Source organism: Lathamus discolor, chromosome 4 (assembly GCF_037157495.1).
Source record: "Lathamus discolor isolate bLatDis1 chromosome 4, bLatDis1.hap1, whole genome shotgun sequence".
NCBI lineage: Eukaryota > Metazoa > Chordata > Aves > Psittaciformes > Psittacidae > Lathamus > Lathamus discolor.
In genome coordinates, this window is record NC_088887.1 from 101,286,072 (window position 1) to 101,300,022 (window position 13,951).

The following is a 13,951-nucleotide window of genomic DNA, read 5'->3' on the forward strand; positions in this document are numbered from 1 at the left end:
CCTAGAGACAGTTTTTCAGTCTGTTCTTGTATTTGTAAAATGCTTGAAGAAAGTAAATGGTATTAAATGCATAACCTAAGCTCTACTGCTTATTTGAAGAATAATTCAATTGCAACATTAACTGTGAAAAAGAAACTGGTAATGGAAATTAGAAATGCCCCAGACAGTTTGGTGGAGTTGTCTGTTTGCTGCAGAGCTAAAAGGTGCTAGAAATCCTGATTAGGAGTAGAAAGCAAGAAATGGCTCACGGCCAATCTTTACTGATGCCTTCAAGTAAGAAGTTGTGACTTTTTTCCAAGCCCCCCAGCTCCAAAAGCTCTCCTGAGATAGATTGCAGAGATTTCATGCGGCAAAACTATAAATGGGAAGCAACTGAGTTTTCCCAAGTCAACTGTGTATAAACATACATTTCTATTTCAAAATGGCAGCACGTATGAATTACTATTCTGGCACATCAGGTGAAACCAAACAAATGAGAAAATAAAGGCAGAATGACAGACTGAAGTAGTAACTTCAGCTATACAATACTCTAGTATAAACAAGATGATGATCTAGTATTAACTACATGATGGAATATAGTCAGCCATTTGGCTGTTTGTGCTTTCAATTTCCATTTTCTTCTCCTCAGTTTGCAGATTAATATTAGAATTATTATGATAATGAAAATATTCACTTATACGGGTTTATCTGCAACTAAACCAAACAAAAACAAATCTTTTAATCATTTTTGCCAGTTGAAAATGAAAGATGCTTTGTACCATAAACTCTGATATCAGCTATTTGCTTATGGTCTCTAGTAAGAAGCCCTTTTATCTCATTTCCCCGATTTAGAATTGAGCCAAAGCCAGCATTACCAAAGATAAGTATGTTCACATCATAACTTACAGTCCGCAAAAATCACTAATATGTTCATTTTTTTTGGAGACTATTAAAGCTTACCTGAAACTGCAACATTTCTAGACGTTTATCAGTGAATTCAAAGAGAGCCAAAGTAGTCCTCATCATATAAAGTGAATTTACCATGAAGGTTGCCATATCAGCTGTGCCCAAATTACTAGCAGACATAGTACACATCTGTAATAATGGATCTAGCACACAGGACAGAACCTAAAATAGCAAATACACAGAAAAGGGGGGGAGAAATCACGTCACACAAGGCTTCTAAGCTCGTTCTGTCTCTATCACGCACTTATTCCCCAAAGCAGAATAAAGAGAAATGAGAGTTTCCAACTGCGAAAGTAGTTTTCTGCTGGATTTGTCAGCAGGTTATCAGATACCATAGTGTTGGGAAAAGCATAAAAACCTGAGAAGAACAGATTCCAACATAGCAGGAGGAAGAGTAACCCAGATTAGATAATTGGTAATTCAGAGTGTATTTACTTAATGGAGTAGTAATTGGATAACGGAATTTAGATATTGCATTAAGAGCAGCACTCCATACTGTACTGTAATTTGTTAGTCACCCTCTTATTCACATTACAAACTCGGGTTTGGCAGAAAGCTCCAAAACCAGACAAAATGATTAATGTTTCAGCCATCTTTTGTGTACCAAGACTAACTTACATATACTTTCCCCCAACACTCCTCTTCAGAGCATTCAAACATTCTCATACCTGCACGAAATCAGCTTGACGGGCATCCAGTGGAACAACAGATGAGTCGTGAGATGCCAGAACCTCCCGTAGCAAGTTAAGTGTCTGATTCAGTGCAGAGCTTGGGCCAAGATCAGGAGGTGGGAGTTCAACCTGAAGAACAAGATTATCCATTTGTGTTTGTGGCTGTTGCTTTTTTTTTTTTTTCATTTCATTTACAGCAAACGACAGAATCTGCTAGCACAAATGCAACCAGCTAATAATAAAATTACATGCAGCCATGCAGAGAAGAACTTCAACTTGACACTAGACAAACCTAGCATGTCTCAGACAACAACTGCCTGCAACTTTCAGCATAACCATCCTATTTTGTGACAAACAAGCAACATGAATTTCTCCTTTTGTTCAGACTATGCCTTTTTTATGAGCTAGAGAAACCCCAACACTACCGGTTTTGTTAGTAAAGAAAACCCCTGACATTTGCTAGATAAGGTGCCAAAGAATAGCCACATTGTTGGCATCAGTGAGCTGACTTTCAGCAGGACCTTCTGCAGACACTCCAGAATCTAGTGCAGGCAGAGCTCCGGGCTATTAAGGATATTAGGGCCATAATGCAGCAGCTCCTGACAAGGCTGCACAGCCCCTATCATACTGGCTATGGAAGCAGCAGTCACAGATGCAACAGTCATTATCCATAGCAAGCTTCTACCTTAATTTACAAGTACATAATGAATTGTGCACAAGTAACTCAATTACCCCTACCTAAGCCACAACGGTACTACAAGAACTGGAATGCAGGCCTACCTCAAAGATAAGAAGTAGGAACCACAGATGTTTAGAAACCAGAAAGAATAAAAGTTTGTATATATCAAAGAAAAAACAGGCTTTCTGAGTCGAATTCTAGAAAGTTGGAGCACCTGAAATGGACTGAAATTCCATGGTATTTTAACCCAGGCTCACTTACCTTAGCCCTTCTTTGTAACAGGCAAATACTCATTAAACACTTCATAACATGTTTATATAATTTAAAACCTAGCACAACTCTTTTTCTCAACCCACATTCCTCAGGCTCTACTCCAAACATAGTTGCATCTTCTTGTCTTCAGTGTTGCCTCAAACTGGCTTCCTGCCGCCTCCAGACCCCTACTATAATTCAGGCTGCTGGCCTTGCTTCCTTCTGCCAACAATCCTCTTTCCACTTGTCTCCTGTCTATATCCAAGGGCAAACATAGATCTGGCTGGATCACATGGGATTAAGGCATAGTATCAATCCAGAAACATGTACGGAGAATTAAATTTGGCCAGGACTGGCCTGTGTCTCACTCAAGGTGTCTGAGTGCAGCAGACCAAGGCAGAGGGCCCTTCTGCAATGCACTTAAGACTCCAGTCAACAAGAAAAAGTGGCAGCTTTGGATGGACCTCCAAGCCACAGGCAGCATGTTCTATGCCTTCCCAAATGAGCACTACTGATAAACAGCATAAGGACATGGATGTCCTGTGTCTTCCAGGGAGTAAAAAATCCAAAACCAACCAAAACAAAATCCCAATCAAATGGGCAGAGGCTGACAGCCAAAGGAAACCAAGAAGGAGAGCATAACTGGCATTTTTAGAGGGGAGCATACAGAGCCCTCTCAAAATGAATCTGTACCTAATGAAGAACACTCCAGCAGCAAAAGAAGAAACAAATCTCTCTCTTTGGAGCCAGGCCTAGCTTTCATACTTTGTGTGGTTGGAATACTTGAGATACTGTGCATGTCCCTACACTGTTATCAAGACAAACAAAACTAAAACTTATCTGCATCCTTCTGAATACAAAGTATTCATCTATTCTCACTTTTCCAATTTGAGGAACTAATGGAAAACTAAATCTAACAGGTTCAGAAAATGGTTATTTGGTCTAAGGACCACTGAAAGCATAAAATCAGTACTCTAGCCATGAAGTAACAGTAATTCAGAAAGAGGTACTTACTCAGTGCTGATCAGTAGTAAAGTTTACTGACATTTACAGCACTGAGTGACTTTCTTGTTATTCTTGTTATTATTAGGGATATTGATTGCATCCTGAACACACTGTTCTCAAACCTGAACTGGACCGTGTTCAGGGATATTTGGGCATTAATTTGAGACTAGAGTTTGATGGAGTTTTTACTTCCAACACACACAGAGATCATGGCAATGATAATTTCAGGCTTCTTTGCACAGAATTTTTGTCTCCTGAAGTAGCTGATGGTCAGCAGCCTCTAAATCAGCTTCATTTTTCATTTAATCTGTTGTTTTTAAGTCCACTGTCTTCTACATAGGAGCAAGGAACAACATTATGGAAGAAGAAAACATGGCAAAGAAAAAAGGTTTAGATCATCAAGAGTCTATTGGGGTTAGTCTGAAAATTCTGACTACTGCAATAGAGACAGAATTACCAGTAAGTGGGAGGAAAATTAAAGCCGTGCTATATTCATTTTGAAAATTCTAACTTTTGGCACATTAATATAGATTTTTTTTCAGGAGTAAAGAGGAAAATTTAAAAACAGATATATCTAATTTGTAGAGGCACCTGCCAACTTCAAGTGAGCTAAATCACTATTCTAATAATAAAAAAAACATCTGAATGTTTTATGTGCACTAAAAGATTATTATAACTGATTCTATTTCCAGAAAAATAAACTTGAAATGCATGTGGAATTCTACTTTTGAAGGACCTGCTTCAGATGCAAGCCAGACAGGAGCTAAGTAAAAAATTATCGAACATAATGTTCTGTAGCAGCTAGTTCAACAGCATTAGAACCTACTCTAAAACAGTATTAAGCTGCTAATCAGTTATAATCTGCAGTTCAGCCACGCAGAAATGAGACCAACCATATATTCAGCCTTTAAAGAAAACAATAAGAAATTCCCAATTTTTAAAATCCAATATACAAAAATCAAAAGAATTCTCCTAAGATACAGACTCAAAAAACCTCACTGGCAGGTTGTGGAGACAAAGTGCTACAAACCTGGAACCTTGTAAAAAGGTAACTGGATGTATCATCCTGTCTGTTACAACTGATTATAGAGTTCATTCTACAAATTGAGACAATATTCAACCATAGTTAAGCAGCAGAAGAGTAAGAAACTTGAGTGCAGGTCTACCAGGGAAATTTCAGAGAAGCTGTCCTTTGTTCTTGTAAGCATTATTAGGACACTTCAGAGATCACCGAAGTAGGATGCACAATGGCATGCTTTCCAGCTATCAAGTCAGTCTTAGAAGAAAAGACAACAGAAAGATTCTTGCTGTTTTTACTTGTTCACATGGATGCATTCAAAACCACAGCAATCTGATCACAACATCAACCAGCCTCATTTAATCTGTCCCATATCTGGTTTCCCAGAAACCTAATATGCTTCATTCTAACAGGAACCAAATTATTAGTGAGAAGATTGCATTCCCATGCAATGTTTTAATACCTCTCCCACTGACAAACTTAACAGATAATGCAATCACAGCACTTAATTTGCATACATATACTCTACAAAGAAAAGCGTGAAGGAATAACACTCCCAAAACTTGATTTGGGGTACTCTACTAATAGTCTTCTAACAGCTCAGCAGATGACAGTTTAGTTTGGCGTAATCTCTCTTTAGTTCCCTTATGACAACGCTCATCCCCTTTAATTCAATGTTTACAATTGTTCTGGAGTAACACTGAAGGACAGGTGTGCTTCAAAATTCCCACTTTCCTAATGTATTAGTTGGTCCACTAAAACATGCTGGCATAAGTTAGTCTAACAGGCTTGTTAAAATGCCTCACCAGTGGACTCATGATTTTAACTGACAATTGTAATATGAGAGAACAGAAAGAGCAGTCCACCCACTCCAGTGCATTAGGCGCTTTGAACTTTGCTACCAGTTTCATTGGAACATTTTCTGTTGTTCTGATAATTATTTTCATTGACTGTTTTTTCCTAAATTATCATCACCTGTAAAATGGCAATCAGTACCAGGCTGTTCATAGTTAGATCCAAACAGTGAGATATGAGTTATGTTCTTAGTTAGATCCAAACAGTGAGATATGAGTATTATGTAAATCCCTAAATATTTGATTTATTAGCACAGGGTCAAAGGAAACATACAAGGATAGATAAGGATTGAACCTAGAATTCTGGTCTGCTTTACTAGCATTGCTGGTAGGCCCATGGCTAGGTCCATGAAAGCTAAAGAGAGACAAATACAAACACGACTTTTCAGCACAAGGGCACTAACATTAACCAAAAAATATTCTGGATGAACCAACAACCAGAACAAATCAATTAATACCAGAGCCAGCAAGCACTGGCAAGACTGCCCAACACTGCCTCTGAAGGGTAAGGGCCAAAACCGCAAAGGAGAGACAGTGTTCGCAGTAAACGATGCACTGAACCTTCAGTGACGCAGCAGAAAGGTGGTGATGCACACCTTCTATATGATGTCAGCACCGACCACTGCAGTGATCTGAGAACCTCAAAGGTGTAAGTGGCATTTTAAACCTTGAAAACAAAGTGGCTTTGCAATGATTCTGTTAACACAACAGGTTTCAAGAAGTACCACAGCAAAAGAGACTCCCTTGTGTACTGCCTTTTTTAGTAATGAGGGACCTAATTTCAGGCGGTGTGCTGAACGTCTCTGTTCCTCAGATTTCAGATCGTGAACAGCTACGTTGAGAAGTCTGAATGAGAATGCCATAAAAAGAGTTTCTCAGACAGAACAGTCTAAAGTTGTGAGGATTGCTGACTACCTTACTTTCAGATTACGACCAGGATGCCTGAGATTTTCTGATGTAATGAAAAATCTCCTGTTCATAGGAAAATGCTTCTAAGCAAGCCAGTAAGAACTCTGAAGCAACTAGGGACTTTCCTGTATCATTTACACTGATGGCTTGACAACCAACTGGGAGAATCCTGATCTAAAACTGCCTTAAAGTTTCCATATAGCTCCATGCCTGTGACACTCCTTCTGTAGGACTCGTCTCAAAAACAGAAGGAAGTTATTTTGTTGTTCTAGAAAGAAGAGTGCGAAGTCTCAGTTTCCCATGGTGCTTCAGAAATTAAATCCCAGGCAACTGGAAGGCACTGCTTAACTCAGCATGCTAATAAATGAGGGAATTAAACATTCATCTCCATCCACAGGAAGGGATCTTGAGGAGTTAGCATATTTAATGAAACCTGGGTTGTTTTAAAAAAAGCTCCCAATAGCTATAGTTACGAGAAAGATTTGCTTAAATACTGTTCTCGTCTATTAACCAGTAGGTAGACCGTAAATGTTAAATAGGCATACCACAGCAAGACACAGTAACATACCAGTGTTTCCAGACCATTCTCCCCATGCTACAGCACAAGAGAATTTGCATGGGGCTAAAGAGACTCCTATCAAGTTACAAATTTACTGGTAATTATGACTAAGTCTTCTAGAATTTTGTAGCAATTGAGAAAACTCTTGAACTCTCTTGAAAATGAAATAAAAAAGTGCAGAACCAATTTCCATTTAGAATTCCTTGTTTATGATTTTCACATTAACAGCAAGAACTGATGATACTAAGGGAAAGCTATCACTAAAATGGTGCATCTTACACAGGCTATATTCACCACTTTCCAATGATCTGAACAAAAGAGGCATTTACATTTCTAGAAATAAAAATATTCTTTAAGAGCACACTATTTGCACTTTCATTTATTTCCAAAGTTATTTAGATTTCCTTAAGAATCATATTGCAACCCAAGTAAAGGACAACAGATATTCTTTGAAACAGGCTTATCAATGCCGTAAGATGCAAAATATAAGCAGAAATAAGGAACCATGATTTTCAGACTGTCCAAGTGAAAAGTAATTTATTAATTTTACAAGTGAATATTCTCTTTGTACGTAACAGGAGCAGCAAGGAAGTCTTTGCAATATGTAAGCACTAGGAGTTTGCTTTCCGGTGCTTTAATCTTCTCTGAAAATAAAAGTAATTTTGGAAGCAGCTGTAGTGTGTACACAGCAAAATGCTGGTAAAAAGGCTGGATGTGAAGAAACTCCTACTAATACATATACGCAATTTTGGTCTGAACACACATTAATAAAAAGGATGGTTAAAAGCAACCTTGAGATTCCTCAAAATGTAAAAGCACTGTGACATTCACTACTAAGTTAATGAAGACATATCAAAAGGCATAAAAGCTGGTTATCTGTATATTAACATACAATAAACTAAGTAACAAGAAAATTAGATTTATGATTGAAAGGGGTCTTTATCTCATGGAAACTAATGTTTCTCTGAGTGTAATTCAGCCCATTAATTTTTGTGAAGTAAAACTAATTTCAGTCATAAGACATCACTCTATCAATTCACTAGTCCACTCATAAAGGATAATAACATAAGGTGCTTCAAAGGACTGTCTAAAACAGAGCTACACACCAGTATAGTATGACTCGCTCTCAGCCACAGTTACCTCGTTGTTAATTCCTGAAGCACAGAGATTAATCAATAACTGTGGATGCCTTAGTTACTTGTATATCTAACCCTCTTCCGAGGCTCTTTAAGCTTTTGATCTCAATTATATCCTGAGGAAAGATCTTCATAGGGCATATATGCAATGTTTATGATTCAAATTTAATTTGTAAAATGTGTTTATGAGAAAGAGCAATATTATGATCTTTTTACATTACACGGTAGGCTCGGTATGCCATTCATTATTTGCAATAAAACACTACTGAAGGTGGCAGTACAATTACTGCCTTCATTTAACGTTAGGAAAACCAAATTCAACTCCTTTTTAAAACAATGGCAGCATCTAGAGACAGTTACATTCAGGCCGGAGGTTGAGGGAAGGGGAACTAAGAGGGCAAGGAGGATTATGCAACCTTCCCATAGTGATAATATAAGGAACACACATTATAAACTGGGAGAACACAATTCCTTAATCATCCCTTCTTGTATACATCTCCAAAGTGAAAACAACATAGCACCCAAAACAAAAGTATGAAGATCATATTACTCAAGTAGAAAAAATTATTCTGGATCCTATTTGAGTATAGATCTAAGACCCAGCAGAATAAATACAACAGAGCTAAATATTACAGATTAATAAAGAGCAGTCCTACAATTTCAAGCCAAGGAAACTTATTTCCTTAAGTGCAGCTTTGACTGCACATTCTTTGTAAGTAAAGAGCACTCATGTATTTTTGCTAAAGTCCATCATTGAATGGCCAGTGAACACTTCCAGGGATGGGGCAGCCACACCTTCTCTAGGCAATCTGTTCCAGTGCCTCAGCACTTTCTCAGTAAATAATTTTTTCCAGTCTCTAATGTAAATCTACCTTCTTTTAGTTTAAAGCCATTCCCTTTTGTCCTGTCACTACATCACATCTCAGACAGGGATGATGGATGAAGATCAGATGTGCAGCCTAACAGTTTTGTCTTTGCTTAGATTTTATCAAGGTGAGACTTCATGTATAGCTCCACCAACAGCAACATGATACAAATACAGCAGGTAGAAATCAGAAAGAACTGTCATTGTTACTGAACAACAGGAAGTTCACTGAAATGCAATTGAAAGCAATCAGCAGAAGAGGAAAAGATACCAGGAAAGTGAAGCTGAATTAGGTACAGTTGTTTGGTATAACAAATGTATATTCTACTTTCAACAGCAGCAATGCTCATGTGGCAAAACTATTTCTACAAAGGACAGGAAAAAAACAAGTTTTGTTTTTACTTAGCACACTCTCTTGGGATATACTTCTTAACTTCAAGAAAGGAATTATGCACATGAGTAATTAACTACTGATCTGATGAGGCATTAATACAAATTATCTGGATCAATCAGCTGACTTTGCTCTATCGCACTTAGGGAAATTTACTGATCTTGTTTCTTCTCATAGATTTTAAAAATATGTAAACTGCTCTGCAAACAAATACTGCTAAAAAGAGGATTTTAGTCATATTAAAAAAAAATCAAACTATTAAAACAATTAAACTGTATTTTTAATATAATTTCATAGCTAAAATATATAAACCACAAAACTTCAGTTTTAGGAAAAGTTGGCATATAAAACAACTATTTGTCTAATAATCTTACTAGATGAAAGGGAAATGAAGTGTATTTTGAAACATGAAAGCTGGATGATTTTGAAACAAACCTTGTCCATTAGTTTACTTGCATGAAGACTCAGGCTATTAAAGAATATTTTCTTGCTCAATAAATGCATTTCTTCAATTGTTGTCAACAGTGTGGCTGCGCTGTTTCCTACAATACCACTGGAAAGAAAATAAAGATTAAATAACGTGAAGGCGGGGCAAACATGACAGGGTCGGATACTTCACAGTGCATTTCAAATCCAATTATTTTCAAAGTTCAAAATTTACAACAAATAATTGCAGTGAACAGTTCTCCATATTAGCAGAGAGATTCATTCGTAAGATGACTGTGAGAACAAGCATTATCAACTATGTCATTAAACAGATATTAAGTGCAGGCTATCTAAAACTCTGCACAACCTTTTTAGTAGAATTCGAAAATCTACTGCATTTCTGTTTTGTTACTCTGTAAATCTATTTATGTTATAGAAAAAAGATTACATAAACAAAAAGGACTGTTAACTAGTCTGTCATACTGTCCTTTAGCGATACGATCATCTCTCTTCCTTCTTCACCATGATGAATCCAAAAAATACAAGAATTCATGCCTTTCTATTCACTGTCAAGCTATTACACTAAACACAAACACCACACAAACCTTAAACAGCACTACTTGACTATTGTTTTAGATATACCTTCTGTCTAAAGTAAAAATCCTTTTAAGCTACAAAAATGGCAGTGAAAATTCACAGCATCATAATAGGACTAACTTAAACCAGCAGCTTGATTTCCAGAATATAATCTTGTTGCATTTAATATATAATTTTTCTAGAAAATTGCATTTTCCCTTCATTAGTCAGGTGCACTTCCTCTATACAGAGGAAATTATTTCACTGAAGGTACTTTGGTGGTCTTTAAATAATGTAATATTAAGGCCGAATGCAACAGACCTTTCATTTTAACATAACATTTTCAACTGCATCCAGCAATTGGGAAACACTAACTTTGGAGATAGAAAAAAAATGTGGTTTTGTTTTGGAGTTTTTTTCCTTTTTTTTTTTTTTTACAATAAAATTAGGTCTTAAAAGCATTCTACCATAGATCTGCAATGCCATCATAATGAAGTATTTTAAATACAGGGGCAGGTGCCCAAGAACCACTTATCCCAATCTGCCCAACATCTAAATATCTCTTTACACAGAAAAGAGGCTCAAGTAGTAATATTTGTGATTGAAATTCTCAGTAATTCAATCCAGGGATGTTGGATCTCTGACCTACATGAACTACTCAAGAGTTACAATGTATAAAACCAGAAGTTCTGGCTTTTCTCCAGTTTCTGTGTTCCTGGTGGAATCTGGAAGATTGGAAGATGATTTGTGTACCTTCAAGAGTGAGATGCGGAATGAGGCAAGCATCTTCACAACAAAAATATCCAAGTGCATTTAGGAAAAATGTATCAAAACAGAATAGTTTAAGGAAGAAAACTTGAAGTTCTAGAGACAATTCAATTCTAACATTTTCTCAGAAAGGACTTGACTTTCTTAAATGTTTTGTGTAGGTTTTTTTGTATACTATCTGTATCCACACAGAAAAATAAGTTTCTGTGGCAAATTGGTGCTATTTTCCAAAGAAGATCTGATACAAACAAGGAATGACAACAGATAAATGGCATCTGCTTGACATCATGCACGTTTCTTCTTGATTCCGTAGTGCAGACTAGAAACTAAGCTACAAAATACTATTTTTACTTTAATCTTTATATATACAATTAAAAAAAAAAAAAAAGGCATCTTTAAACACGCTTTGTAATTTTGCATACCTGATTGTATGGTGATAAAACTTGAGAAGATTAGAAATCTTGTACAGTAAAACTGCTCCTGGCTCAGCAACAATGACCTGCTCAATTCTAACCTGCAGAATAAAGAAATACAAACTTCCTTCAGGTCGTACATTTCAAAAGCCAATGTGTATGATTTTATATGCAATATATGTCCCTCTTTTTAATGAAAAAAATAAACAGGAATAAATTTAAGAAGAAAATGTCAAGTTAATGGCAACATTCCGCTTGAACCAAAATGCTTGGTTGTCAAGCCTCTGTGTAGAAAACCAGCAGATGTATATATTCTTAAAAAAAATAAATCCTGTTTACCAACACATTGCTGTTGCAACTTGTTATTGAAAATCTCAAAATAAAGAGATGATCTGTGGGACTATACCAGTACATACTGGAATTCTCCCCAGCACTGAATAGCAAGAACAGCTGCAAAGCTGCAAAATCCCTAAACTACAACAGTTGATCATTAGCATCATGCAGCAAGTCAGAACATGCAAAGTACTAGGTATTTTACCCCAAAGACAATTTCACTTGGATTAGTTTCCCCTTCACTTCAAGGAGAGATTACATACCTCCTACCAGTATTTCATAACTAATGACCAACTACGTTGACTGATTATCTCAACTAGGAGATGCTGGCTACACAGACCAAAACAGTGCTGACTCTCTTCCTAGTTGAACAGTTGATGTCTTGTCCCCATGGTACACACACTCCCAATCCACTCATAAAAGGCTGCCCGCAAGGTCAGTCTTTGGGCACTTATGAAGCAGTGACAGACAGTGACTTATCACTGCACTGTTTTCCCACGTGCCTGTGTCTGAAAGGCCTACACACAAATCACCAGCTGCCACCCACCCTCCAAATTTATCTGGCTGCTGTTCAATGGAATGCAATGTGCAGCAGTGCCTCCATGTCAGAGCCAGCCGCAGGGAGAATTAGCTAAGATCATGCCTCCTCAATCCTCGCCCTTTGCATCTAAGTCAGAGACCAACAACAAAGAATAACTTTTGACACTCATTCACAACACTCAATGCACAAAGTTAATTTCAACACTCAGGTGAAGTTTCCTCTTCAATGTATATGTATATACAAAAGTATATATATACAAACTCCCCTCTCCCGTGTTGCATAAAAGGTCATTTGGGCAAGAGTGCCAAGTATAGTCAGGGGAAAAAGAGGAAAATCAAAATATTGACACCCCCCCCACCAAAAAAAAAAAAAAAAAGGAAAAGCAATAAAGAAAATAAGAAAAAATAGATAAAGACAGAATAGACAGAAAGAGGAATAACATACAAAAGATTTTGGAGTTAGGAGACAAAAATGAGAATTAAAAAAAAAAAAGGCAGCAAAGCAGGAAAAGAAGCATTGCTGCTTTCCATACAGAAGTCTTTACTGCAAAGGAGAATCAAAATTTGCAAGTGACTCAACCTAATCTGCTCAGGGAAGTCCTGGATTTATAAATTCTTACTGTTTCTTAATCCTATGCATCCTGTAGTCCGTTGACCATAAAAGATTATCTGAAGTCTACATAACGCATCAAAAACATTGTCTTAGTTTGACCTCATCTTCCTTCTGAAGTGAAAGTCCTGTGGTAAAATATACCACTACTGAGTACTCAAGACTCACTTGGATGACTAAAACTCAAAGCAACTATCAGTAAGAAATGTGGATAATTTGTACTGCATATAAGCATAATCCTTCTTCGAAAGTAAGAGAACTGCTTCATGTTATACATTCACATGGAAAAGCATAAACAAGTGAAAAAATTCTGAATAACTCTTTAAGTATTTAAAAGTCCTCATGGAAATTCTATGACTAGGCTTTTATCAGACTATTTTATACTTCAACATCAATTCAAATCAAAGTGTCAGGTTTGCAAACAGCAGCAGAAATCCACTAGAAAAGCAATATACTGTGGTGCCACACAACTACAAGAAAGAGTGCTTTCCCTGAAATTAATGCAGTTATTTTTCTTAACAGTGGACAATCTTCAGAACAATGTATTGTAGAAAAGATTTCTCCAAACTGAGTCTATTTTTGTTGTTCCTCCCAACACAACGGCTTGCAATTATCTAACTGCACTATATGAAGGCTTCTCTGTTTGGGTTTTTTTTTCTGCTTTTTTCCTTCTGAAACATTTTCACAGGAGAAATAGGAAGTATCGCATATTTTGTTTTGGGAAGTCTAGACTGGCAGTGAATTAACCCAAGTTGCATTCTCTTTAAATACAGAATATAATGAGAAATTTTTAATTGTTCTTTCAGGTTTTTTTCATTTTTACTAGTACAGTAACTACCTACCAACAACATTTCAGGGGATATTTTTAAGGACAGCAGAAGCATGCCAGTGTAAAGAGTCTGGCAATGAAAATGGAAGGTATTTTGTACCAAACTGTACAAACCACAAGTACTCAAATCAAGACTAAAACTCCCTCTGATTTATACAAAGGTTTGCTTCTA

At 36.8% G+C, this 13,951-nt stretch overlaps 1 protein-coding gene across 1 annotated transcript in view; it reads right to left on the minus strand.

The window, feature by feature from the left end:
• Positions 1-13,951, minus strand: part of COG6 (component of oligomeric golgi complex 6) — a 56,108-nt gene that overhangs the window by 11,498 nt on the left and 30,659 nt on the right. The window contains exons 12-15 of the mRNA XM_065678339.1: positions 11,477-11,568; positions 9,720-9,837; positions 1,614-1,745; positions 940-1,107 (exon numbers count right to left, since the gene is read on the minus strand). Of these exons, the coding sequence (XP_065534411.1) occupies positions 940-1,107; positions 1,614-1,745; positions 9,720-9,837; positions 11,477-11,568 (510 nt within the window). The remainder of the gene's footprint in view (positions 1-939; positions 1,108-1,613; positions 1,746-9,719; positions 9,838-11,476; positions 11,569-13,951) is intronic.